A 13,532-nucleotide genomic window follows, 5' to 3' on the forward strand; every position below is an offset into this window, starting at 1 on the left:
TGCCTTGATGGTTTGCCTAGCACGTGGCTGAAATTTTTTTTTTCTGAAATGCCGTATATTAGAATGGCCATTTTTCCACGAGTGCCCCTTTTTATTTGTTTTGCATTTTTTTGCTTAGTCATGTTACCGTAAGGAATTGGCAAGTAGTGTCGCAAAACTTATATTTTTATAGTGTTGGAAAGTGTTTCTAGATGATCTGGCTACCCATGCCTATCTTTTTTTTAGCCAGATATGGCGTATATATAGGTATGTGTTCGATTTTCCGGTGATTGCCATTTTTTCGTTTTTTCCCAATTCTTTCAAAATTACTACGTACTAAGGAACTATCACAGAGTAATGATTCCTCTAGATGTTTATTTGTCGGAAAATTTTGTTTACTTTTTTTTTGATTGAATATCATCAAATTTTTTTAGCTAAAATATTGTTTTACATTTTTTTTTTCGATTTTATTTCCCTTCAAAAAAAATTTTTTGGGTCAGAATTTTAATTTTATAGTCGTAAAATAATCGACAATTATCCAGCAACCCACCATACAATTTTTATGCATATCCAATAATAATTAGATTAGTAAATAACACCTTGAAATTGACATACCCTTCCTACATTTCAAGTGGCAGATTAGGGAGTCTGAGTCAGTGTGGTTGGCGGCCATTTTGTGGACATATCCGAAGCGTAAGCTGCCCTATCTATATATATTCTTGTTCCCTATAGAATTTGTGATATTTTGGTATATTTTTACCTGCATAAATATCATATTATATATTAAATATATGTATTTTTTTACGAAATTTCCAAGTACTCAAAAAATTACCTTTAGATATGGCCCCTGATATAAATGTAATTTACAAAATAATGAAGATTTTTTTACATATTTCTATTTTAGGATAACATATGTTTATTCCCTAAAAAAATTAGCCACTTCCTATTTCATTTGGGTACCCAAAAAAATTCATGAAATTTGGACAAATTTATTTGGCCAAAAAAAGTTACCCTTTTTTTCTCATTTCAGATCTTCACCTCCATGGGTCTGAATTCATCCAAAATACATCAAGATGTGTCTTAAACATTCAAGAATCAATTCCTAAAAGGATTTGTGTATATATGTATAAACTTTTTTTTTATGAATTTTTATGTCAGGTCTTTTTTTTTTCTACTTAATTTTTTAAAATATTTATAATAAATAGTTTTTCTGCAGATGAGTAGTATTTATCTTTACAGTTGTTTTAAGCATTCATTGAAGTTTTTTTTGGCAAAAGAAAAAAGGAGGTTACTGCAAAAACTGATTTTTCAAGAATTTTTTTGGCGTCGGGGTCGTTCGCGTCCGAGTATACCCTTAAAGGGGTGTCCGAGGACCGTACCTATCCAGGGTTAACAGAATTTAACTTACAAACAGAATCTTGGAACCAATTAAGTTTGCAATGTTGAGGACCTTCGGTACTTTGTAGTATTAAGCCCTAGGATGGAGATGGCAAGACTACATACCCACACTACGTAATGGATGGTACATTAGACATGTGCAATACTGCAAGCACATTGATATAGACCTTCTCCATCATGAGGCTCAATACTACACAGTATTCTAGAAGTTTTATTCCCGCTGCGACTAAGTTGTGGAATGATCTTCCTAATCGTGTAGTTGAATCAGTAGAACTTCAAAAGTTCAAAGTTGCAGCAAATGTTTTTATGTTGAACAGGCTGACATGAGTCTTTTTATAGTTTATATATGACATATCTGTTTTGACGTTGTTACTGTTTGTAGAATGATTTATTGTTAATTTGTTCACATTTATTTATTTCATTATTTCCTCTCCTCACTGGGCTATTTTTCCCAGTTGGAGCCCTTGGGCTTATACCATCTTGCTTTCCCAACTAGAGTTGTAGCTTGGCTAGTAATAATAATAATAATAATATAAAGGGTAATGAAACTCCTCAATTGGAAAATAAACTCACTTTGTTCTACTCCTGCAAAACCCGTTACAGAGCCGTAACCTAACTTAGACCTGACACAGCTGCATTGTAACACAGAAAATGAACCTAAAGAAGAACAACAGTCAGTTTACACCATCAATTTCAGAAGATATAAACTCTTAGGAAAATAAGAATCATCCGTAAAATGCATTTTGATGTACTCTATAATCACATTGAATTCCAGCATAGGCAAACCTCGATGAAAAATGTCTCGTAATATTTCCATAATATTTGTATAAATGCATATCTTTAAAGTTTTGCTCTTAACAGCCTATTAGCTCATCTGTAACAAGATGGAACTTGGATCATTGGAAAAAAATATATGCAAGTACCCTCCTAACATGATGTTTTAATGTTTTTTGTAATCTTACTCTACTTTTTGTTAAACATTACAAAATGTTTTTGGAATGAATAAATAAAACTACACATTTTTCATAAAATCAAACATTAACAAATGGAGAGTAAATTTTGATTTGAAAAGCAGTCAGTCATCAACAGCATTTTCATTGCACTGGTTGAAACTGCTCTCATGCCAGCAATGCATCGTAAAGCTTAACGGCGTGATTAATGGTCCGATACTCCGTGGAAACAAAAAACATGAACTCATCATATCAAAGGTGCACTTGTACATCATATAAACTGTAGTACAAAAATACAAGGAACAATTACAAACTGTATGAAGTTGAAAAATATTTTGAACATCAAATAACGCTGGGCAATTTCATGACGATAATAAAGTAAAAACTCATTGTAGAATATAAGCAACTCCTCATTCGAAAATTTCCAGCAACACGCTAATAACCACGAGTGGAGTTTGAAGCAATGTACTACAGTGCCAGGCCATCTTTCCCCTATTTCTTTGCACAGTTACAGAACATGCCGCGTTGCATATACGATTCGATAAGCGTAATTTGTGCTTATATAAAAAGTGTAGTGAAAACGCTTAACATTGGGAGATAGTTTAGCAAATGACAAAACAAAAAAAATTAAGGCATGAAGTGAGACTGAGCTTTCCAAGTACAGTAATACAAATAAAAAAGTAAAATAAATAAAGTAAATAAAAATAAGGAAAGCCAGCACTCCAGCCCAAAAATATCCAATGAACTAATTTAGTGCAGTAGTAAAAAGTGGCGCTTAACCGTGCATCTTAAACCAAAATACAAAGCGAAACTTTGTATGGCAAGAAGCCTCAACTTAGACTGTGTTTTGTGCATGAATACAAAACTGCTACATGCCTCACGGTAACAAAGATTAGGGCTGCTGTGTTTGATTCTCTACATAACTATGAAATGTAAACGTATTACGAATTTACAAGTCAAAAACTAAAATTAAAGGGAGGGTAAAATACAGGTTGGTTTTGAGTGATTCCCATATCATTGGATATGCCCCTTCCTCAAGGTAACTTGCATCTCCAGTTTAAGTGTATTGATACAAGTTCAACATCATAGTACTTCACATATATTTAATACTTGAGGTATCTTAACAGCAAATAGTTTACCTGTAACACCTGTACTTCTATACTCACTGTACCTGCTACATCAATTAGCTATGTTTGTATCTTGGAACAGTACAGTAGAAACAATCTTCCTTTTGATATATACTGTATATAGTCTTATAATCAGATGTTAAGTAAATTTAATTTGCTTATGGATAAAAAGAGAAAACTTCTTTAGTTTAGTGTCTGAAAATATTTTGATGACCTGGCACTCAATGGGGTATCGTGTGTAGAAATAGGAATGCCATGACTCAAATGTACTGCTTAAATCAGTTAACAGAATTCCTTAAGCTACAAAAAAGTGACATTTGCTGTTCTGATGTTGTTCCTTTGTTAGGTTCACAATTGTTCAAATGTATTATAACTGCGCAATCTAGAATAAAAAATAAAATCATTCACACTATCACTATTTCTTTGGTCTGCAAATTAATATTAGAATCAGGTTTAAAAATACGAAAGTAACTGGCACTCCTAAATCTGACACAGATCTCCATTTAGTTGAAATTCTCCGTTTCTATGTTCCAATACCATTAAGCATGTAAACTCAAGTTTGATACGTGAATAACAATACAATACTAAATCAGCAACCAAAGTCGGCAGAAGATAACGCTAGTATTGTGAAAGAAGTTTTAACGAATAAAACAAGAAATGGAAGAGTGCATAATTACGAACACAGTAAGACTTGAGACACAATAGATGCTTTAAACATATGGAAGACAACCGATTATTGTTTTAACCACCATATTGTACTGCCCACGCATCATAACCCAAAATCCAGACTTGAAGCATCTGGGTCTACATGCTTTGAAAAAGTTCTATGAAACAATTTCCATCATTTGAGCACCGGAAGCTTGATACACAATTAGTTCCCCCTTTATTTCCAGTAATTCTTTCTTATGTACATTAGTATCGTACACCTGATGCTGCAAATAACCAAACTGTTATTTAAAAGAATCCCAGAGATGTGAGACACAGGCATACGTCAAACGATGAGAATCAAAAGGCGAGTCCGTTGCGATACTGCTAGATGGCAGTTTGTGTTGTCATTATTATTATTTTGTCCAGCTGGAATCATCTATATAAACGTCTAAAATAAGGTTATTGCTTATAATTATGAAAATCAATACCTTTGCTCTTTGTTTGGTGATACACAGCATATATTACAAGCAAATCAAATTTGACGAAACCAAGACTATTTAGATTATTTCTATCTTTACATATTCAATTATTCAACAGATAATGGTTATATACAATATATATATTTACACGATTTCTAAACAAACTGAGATATGCTAACAAAAACACTATATACATCATATCCTACATGCACCCATGAATCACACGCGATATACGGCATTCCTCTTTTTGAGTGGAATTCAGATCCAACATACGCCACTATAATTCGAAACGGATATCACTTCCATTCCCGCTTACTATTAATTTGTCCTCAGAGCTACAAGGAAATTGTTGAATTTATCATTACAATACAGTAATCTTGTATTTTGATTGTATTAAAACAGATATTTACTCATTTCATAATGATGTACAGTACTGTATTGATGAAAAATCAGTACTATATGTTTAAAAACTAGACCAACGAATAAAAAAAGGCAACAGAATATATAAATTCTTTTGAGAATCCAACTCAAAGATGTTAAGTGTGAAATATAAACTAATAAAACCAAATGGTTAATTCCATTACATAAAATTAAGCTCTGATAAAAAAAAATCAAATAAAGTGTAAATTAGATTTTCAACACATTAAAATTTCTTTCCTCTGTTATTCTTCTTAACATTGGTTTTCTGCCCAGTTGCCTTTGCAAGAGTACGTAGAATTTGAGATCTGTCTTCTTTAGGATACGTACTTGCAGCACCGTTTGCCAATGCAATTCTCGAAAGCGTCAATGATAACATTTTTTTCAGCACCACTGAATGGTGTTTCCCTTCACAGAATCTTTGAATTTCTTTCCTGAAATCAAGAAATAAAGTTTTTATAATAATCAGAAAAAATTAAAAAAAATATACCATGCAAAATATTTTCTTATGTATGATGGAAATAAAATGTTCTCCCATCTGTGTTATTTGAACTCACTCGAAAATCATATTATCAGGGCGGAATTCGCAAAGAAGAAGTAGGAGTTTAAGAGATTTATCGGCATGAGAAAGCACGCCCAATCTGTCGCCAAAGAAGCCCTTAGCTCCTTTTTCCCTTCGGAAACGTGACTTACTACCGTACACAATTTCTCACCTCTCACTTGACGAGAACATTGTAGTGTCGATCGTCTTCGGCCACGAGAGTCACTTCTGGCCAGACACCAATGTTGGCATCTGGATAGTAGCATATAAAGTCATCCTTGCCGTAACTCGCCGGGCGCACCACTTGCAGCGTTACTCCCAAAGTATGTCCCATTAAGAACATCTCAATCTGTAACCACAGTTTTAAGAGTTAACAGACACATTTTGTCAATGAGATGAAAGAACAAGATAATTTTCAGCATACAGTTCTCCTCAATCTGCATTATCCAATTTCACCTGTACTTATGTATTAACCCTTTTACCCCCAGGGGTTATTTTTTTAAGCACATTTTGCAGTATATTTTTTTTAAATTGCTCTAACAGCCTTAATTTTCATCATAGAGAGGTCAGGTTGGTTTCATTCTCTTGGAAAATGCCTGAAGTTTCTCAAAAAATTATCAAAAATATGCAAAAATAATGTAAATAGCAGTTTTTTGCAAGGACATACCGGTACGTCCATGGGGGTAAAGAGATGAGTTTTGTGAAACGTACCAGTACGTCCTTTGGGGGTAAGAGGGTTAAGATACTGTACTGTGTTACGCAACTCTATTTCATGCACAAGAAGATAGTGCTCTTCTATGCATTCTAAATCAGACATTAGGAAATAAATATCAATGATCATGAATAAATAAACTGCTAAAAAATATTTAGATTGAAGTGATAAGACAAACAAATCAAGGTAGTACTGTATATTGCTATCAATAGTGCTAATAGTAAGAAAATGTTTTATGCATGAATAGATTAATAAAATAAATAAAACTAACTTAATTACAGCAATATGAAAGTCCAGTAGAGTATTGTATATACATGATTCATATAGGATTTAAGCAGCCAGACAAAATATATAAAAGAAAGAAATGCTGTGAGATATACTGAAGAGATTAGCAAAAATTTAGTACGATTCCATTCTAAATTCGAATGTAATCTTGACAAGCAATGACCAGTTAAAGATTTGTACCGCATGTGTATCACACATGCTTGTATAGTGTGACGGTATTATTTTTTTTTTTATAATGTTGTTATCGCTCTCCCCTCGCACTGGTAACCTTTTTAAGCCTGTATCTGCTTGTATCAATCTGTTTGAATTTTTATGACCTTTCACTGAAACTGTTGTTATCAAAGCTCGCTGTCTATTGCAATAAATTTAGTAGCATTCATGAATCTCTCGGTTACAACCCAGAGTAACTCACCAATGTGCCAGTGAGCCATTAGGTTGTAAGAGAGAGACTCGTGAATGCAACCAACTTTATTGCAACAGACAGCGAGCTTATATAAAAACAGTTTCAGTGAAAGGTTACAAAAATTCAAACAGATCGATAAAAGAAGATACAGGCATAAACAGGTTATCAGTTTGAGGGGACAGCTATAACGACATTGTATAAAAAAAAGAGAAATACCTTTACAGTGTCCGAGCGTGTGTGATACATGTGCGGTACAGATTGCTATGACATGCACATCATGCATAGTGTGGTGCAAATTTACTACACACCTTGTGTTGGTCCTGAAGTGAGGGAAGGCAGCATGAAATAGGAAAGACATTAATATCCAGAGTTAATTGGATAAATATATATAACAGACAAGGAGTTAGACAAAATGGACGGTAACTGTAAACAGAATCACTGACACTTCATTATTGTTCACATGAATTCATTCAACAGTTCAAGTTAATGTATTAATTAGAGTACTGCTTGTTAGTAAAACAAGACTAATATATATTATTTGTATTATTTGGGAAGCTGGTTTTATTCAAATTGACTCAACATATAACAGGCAAAATATTATTAAGCAATCAAGACAATTTTAAACTGCAAAAAAATTGAATATGCAATGGTGTTAAATTCTTTTTAACATGTCTCCCAATATGGTAACATCAATAACAAAAATATTACATAAAATTTTGTTTTTTCCTACTATAACAAATAGCAAAATTAACTTCAATATCAAATCTTAGTAAAGAAGTAATAGCAATCAATATTTCTATCTACCATGGCTCTTCCCCCAATTTTGTGAGGAAGCCGACAAAAAAAAAGATACAAAAGGGTATTTTTTTTTTCTAATCGTTCCTCTTTGCCTGACGAGGGACTCAGCCAAGTTTGGTTAGTACTGCTAGGATGCCACAACCCACACACCCCTGTTTTAGACAATATATTTTAACCCTTTTACCCCCAGGTTATTTGGAACTTTCAAACCCTTAACCCCCAGGGGTTATTTTTTATTCAAGCACATTTTGCAGTACAGTATATATTTTGCAAATTGCTCTAACAGCCTTAATTTTTGTCATTGGTCTCATTCTCTTGGAAAATGCCTGAAATTTCTCAAAAAATTATCAAAAAAATTAAAAAAAAAATTGTAAATAGCAATTTGCAAGGACGTACCGGTACGTCCATGGGGGTAAAGGGATGTGTTTTGTGAAACGTACCAGTACGTCCTTTGGGGGTAAAAGGGTTAAGAACTTGAAATTTCCGGCAACCCTCAATGCAAAAAAAAAAAAAAAAAAAAAAAAAACCTGAATAAGTGATTTCAATCACTAGTAATCGCAGTAGTAGTTTGTATATCATTGTCACTTCAAAAGTATACAATAGCAGTTATTAAGGGGTAGGGCTATCAGTTCACCTTGCGCAATCTACTGCAAGATTGGTTCTCCAGTTGGGACATCGGATCATGCCTTGATTTCATTAGTAGTGAAGACTGAGCACCCTGTCCCTGATGTATCATACTCATGTAAGATTTATAAGAAATCTCCAGCCGACTGAAATGGCACGTTGAGTGATCTCTAGGGCTTGATTTGGTCACAATTGTAAAGTAGTGATGATCCTGCTGTTCACTTGCCCCATATCTGCATTTCCTTTCCTTCATATCCTTCTATTTTATCTCTATTCTGACTTTTTTTTATCTTGGTGTTCAACCTCTCTAAATTTTGCCTCATAGCATAACTGCAAGCTTTTCCCAGTTGTACTTGAATAATAAATGCTCCAACAGGCCCTAGCACATGGTTATATAGCCAAAATTCCATAAATACATTCTTATTCAATATCAGTTATTTTCATCCTCGTTCTGTGTTACGTCTTTTCCGCTGATGTTATGGATATCCCATCATCTTAACACTATCGATTCAAGTTTCTAGTACTGTACAATATATTCTCCACATAAATTTTGAAAAAATAATTTATATAATTTTGATACACAATTACTAAGATGACACTTTGAATTAATTGACTATTAAAGACTTCAAGAATTGATATCATTACCATAATTTGATCTTTTTTTTGGGGGGGTGGGGGGGGATTGTAACTCTTGGCCCTGAAAAAATTTATAGCATGAAAGCTATGCAAGAAACAAAACCCACATTCTTGAAGGGAGTCTTCAGCTCACCTATGAACTTAGCCAAAGCAAGGCCACCAATTATTTAAGCAGTATATCATTAAAGAAAAGTCCTTCTACAGGATCAAAATGAGGATTTTTTAAATAATGCACCACTGCATTCACATTCCAACAAATATATGACTACTAAAGGTTTCTCAATAGCAAACAAACTATATATATCCACAAAATTACCTGAAGAGGATAAATCCCAAGAAAGCTGAGATGGTATTCTGCATCGACATATAACCCTAAATATTCTAAATCTCTGGTATCCTCTCTTAAACCAGAAATACTTAACTTTAACAACATTATCCAAACTTGTTCCAATCACCAAAACGTTCTTGAACTTACAACAATCAAAATACACATACCACTGTCTCAAAACAAATTGGAGGCTACCTCTTTGAATCAACGATAAATAATCTAGAGCCTAAAAAATCCTTTTTTCTGAGAATATGCTGGACAGTCTTCATGCAATTTTAGGTGAAAGAAACTAAAATTCTGTTGGCTAACAAAATTGCTCATGCAAGGCATCCTCTTCATTCAATTCTACAACGGAGACCACAGATTGGTAAACCACTTTCTCCGAGGATGAAAATAAGCTACCCTTGTCATCCCTTCTATATGAAGATACCCTGAATTATTTATAACCACCCTAATCATATGAAATTTGGGATCCTATTGTGTTTGTAAAACTCGGCCATACGAACCTGAACCTCAGGCAAGTATAGAGATATACATACATATACCAAAGGCACTTCCCCCAATTTTGGGGGGTAGCCGACATCAACAAGAAACAAAACAAAAAAGGGGACCTCTACTCTCTACGTTCCTCCAGCCTAACCAGGGACTCAGCCGAGTTCAGCTGGTACTGCTAGGGTGCCACAGCCCAACCTCCCACATTTCCACCACAGATGAAGCTTCATACTGCTGAGTCCCCTACTGCTGCTACCTCTGCGGTCATCTAAGGCACCGGAGGAAGCAGCAGGGCCTACCGGAACTGCGTCACAATCGCTCGCCATTCATTCCTATTTCTAGCACGCTCTCTTGCCTCTCTCACATCTATCCTCCTATCACCCAGAGCTTTCTTCACACCATCCATCCACCCAAACCTTGGCCTTCCTCTTGTACTTCTCCCATCAACTCTTGCATTCATCACCTTCTTTAGCAGACAGCCATTTTCCATTCTCTCAACATGGCCAAACCACCTCAACACATTCATATCCACTCTAGCCGCTAACTCATTTCTTACACCCGTTCTCACCCTCACCACTTCGTTCCTAACCCTATCTACTCGAGATACACCAGCCATACTCCTCAGACACTTCATCTCAAACACATTCAATTTCTGTCTCTCCATCACTTTCATTCCCCACAACTCCGATCCATACATCACAGTTGGTACAATCACTTTCTCATATAGAACTCTCTTTACATTCATGCCCAACCCTCTATTTTTTACTACTCCCTTAACTGCCCCCAACACTTTGCAACCTTCATTGACTCTCTGACGTACATCTGCTTCCACTCCACCATTTGCTGCAACAACAGACCCCAAGTACTTAAACTGATCCACCTCCTCAAGTAACTCTCCATTCAACATGACATTCAACCTTGCACCACCTTCCCTTCTCGTACATCTCATAACCTTACTCTTACCCACATTAACTCTCAACTTCCTTCTCTCACACACCCTTCCAAATTCTGTCACTAGTCGGTTAAGCTTCTCGTCTGTGTCTGCTACCAGTACAGTATCATCCGCAAACAACAACTGATTTACCTCCCATTCATGATCATTCTCGCCTACCAGTTTTAATCCTCGTCCAAGCACTCGAGCATTCACCTCTCTCACCACTCCATCAACATACAAGTTAAACAACCACGGCGACATCACACATCCCTGTCTCAGCCCCACTCTCACCGGAAACCAATCGCTCACTTCATTTCCTATTCTAACACATGCTTTACTACCTTTGTAGAAACTTTTCACTGCTTGCAACAACCTTCCACCAACTCCATATAACCTCATCACATTCCACATTGCTTCCCTATCAACTCTATCATATGCTTTCTCCAGATCCATAAACGCAACATACACCTCCTTACCTTTTGCTAAATATTTCTCGCATATCTGCCTAACTGTAAAAATCTGATTCATACAACCCCTACCTCTTCTAAAACCACCCTGTACTTCCAAGATTGCATTCTCTGTTTTATCCTTAATCCTATTAATCAGTACTCTACCATACACTTTTCCAACTACACTCAACAAACTAATACCTCTTGAATTACAACACTCATGCACATCTCCCTTACCCTTATATAGTGGTACAATACATGCACAGACCCAATCTACTGGTACCATTGACAACACAAAACACACATTAAACAATCTCACCAACCATTCAAGTACAGTCACACCCCCTTCCTTCAACATCTCAGCTTTCACACCATCCATACCAGATGCTTTTCCTACTCTCGTTTCATCTAGTGCTCTCCTCACTTCCTCTATTGTAATCTCTCTCTCATTCTCATCTCCCATCACTGGCACCTCAACACCTGGAACAGCAATTATATCTGCCTCCCTATCATCCTCAACATTCAGCGAACTTTCAAAATATTCCGCCCACCTTTTCCTTGCCTCCTCTCCTTTTAACAACCTTCCATTTCCATCTTTCACTGTCTCTTCAATTCTTGCGCCGGCCTTCCTTACTCACTTCACTTCTTTCCAAAACTTCTTCTTATTCTCTTCATATGACTGACCCAGTCCCTGACCCCACCTCAGGTCAGCTGCCCTCTTTGCCTCACGTATAGAGATAATCTATGTTATACTGCACTTAAAATTCCATTTTCATTTCCTTTAGCTCAGATTGCTAGAACAATTTATAGGTTATGAAAATAATGCAGTATGAAACATCATAAATATTGTTTCCTTACCAAGGATCCACAATAGTGGGGCAGTAAAGGCATATACTATACATTTAAATTTGCGCTTCACAAAAAACCTGCCCAGGCAGAGACTGCTTGATAAAGATCTCACTGCACATTTTACAGAACTATAACATGGCAGCTATAAAACATAGGCCTGGGTTAAAAGACTTAGTTGTAAAAATATTCCTCATAGAAGCAAGTTTAATGAAATACCTGAGCTCTAGAGACTACACAAAGAATTGAGCAGTCCTCTTCGAAGATATATTCCATTCAGTGCTATAACAAAGTAAAGTAAAGTATCTATCTTAATCTCTACTTAGTAATCATACTTTTTTTCATTTTCAGTCAGTCTTCTGAAAGCTAAAAACATTCACATTGATAAACATTAACAAGAGGTACTTATACATAACATACCTGTTCTAATCCCGCAGAATCTCCAACTGGGTTTAGATGATTTTTCAGAAGATCTCTTGGGGTTAACGACGAGTGACGCGCAAACATGATCATTGCAAAGAGGGGGACGTTATCGCCGTTGTTATTTCCAATGTGCAAGTCTAACGCGGCAGCCAACATATGGAGCTTAACAGCCTCGCACAATTTGATGTCCAACGTGGGATCGCTGTTGAGACGGGACAGGACAACACACTCACGGTTTTCAACCCCCATGAGATTCAGAACCTTCAATTAAAGGTAAAATTTTAACTTTACCAACAGACAGTTCATAGCGCCATGATCTTATTTTCAACATGACAAAATATAAGTATAATGACTATACAGTAAATCAAATGGTACAAAGGATAATGACTATTTATCAAATAGTACATAGGATAATGACTATACTGTATATCAAATGGTACATAGGGTACAGTATATATCAAATGGTATATAGGATAATGACTATATATCAAATAGTACATAGGATAAATGACTATACTGTATATCAAATAGTACATAGGATAATGACTATAAATATCAAATGGTACATAAGATAATGACCATAAATCAAATGGTATATCAACAGAATATGTAAGACTATTATCTACCCTGCTAACAAAAATGCAAGACACTTACTATGTTATCCAGGGCATCTAAGCATTCCCAAAACCCATTGAGGATTTGCTCTTTTGAAAAATTAAGGCGATGACCAAATGTCCAGTCTTGTAACCACGTTGATCCCTGTTTTAATTCCGCAGCAAGGCGCGTGTGAGTCGCGTGGCCACTCGGCAGCGGGAGGCCAAGGGATAGCATCTGGTATATGGCTGCACGGATTCCGCAGTAATTGTCGCCCCGTACTCTTCGCAAGTGTTTCAAGTTTAGTTCGACAGGAATGGCAGAATAACCCTGTAAGGATTCATTAGATACAGTTTAACACTGTTAAGGGCCTATGACCTGCAGTCTCACGACTGGTCAACTCTAGATAAAGATGAAGTACTGTTAAATCTCTTGGTACTTTACTATGAAATTGATAACTGTTAGGGTA

General features: G+C 35.7%; 1 protein-coding gene across 1 annotated transcript in view; it reads right to left on the reverse strand.

The window, feature by feature from the left end:
• Positions 1–1,933: 1,933 nt before the first annotated feature.
• The window catches only part of LOC137659677 (uncharacterized), an 85,985-nt gene continuing 74,386 nt past the window's right edge, over positions 1,934–13,532 (reverse strand). Inside the window, exons 15-18 of the mRNA XM_068394502.1 lie at positions 13,124–13,393; positions 12,467–12,730; positions 5,712–5,888; positions 1,934–5,432 (exon numbers count right to left, since the gene is read on the reverse strand). Of these exons, the coding sequence (XP_068250603.1) occupies positions 5,715–5,888; positions 12,467–12,730; positions 13,124–13,393 (708 nt within the window). The 3' untranslated portion in view covers positions 1,934–5,432; positions 5,712–5,714. The remainder of the gene's footprint in view (positions 5,433–5,711; positions 5,889–12,466; positions 12,731–13,123; positions 13,394–13,532) is intronic.

The sequence above is a fragment of the Palaemon carinicauda genome, chromosome 20 (genome assembly GCF_036898095.1).
Source record: "Palaemon carinicauda isolate YSFRI2023 chromosome 20, ASM3689809v2, whole genome shotgun sequence".
NCBI lineage: Eukaryota > Metazoa > Arthropoda > Malacostraca > Decapoda > Palaemonidae > Palaemon > Palaemon carinicauda.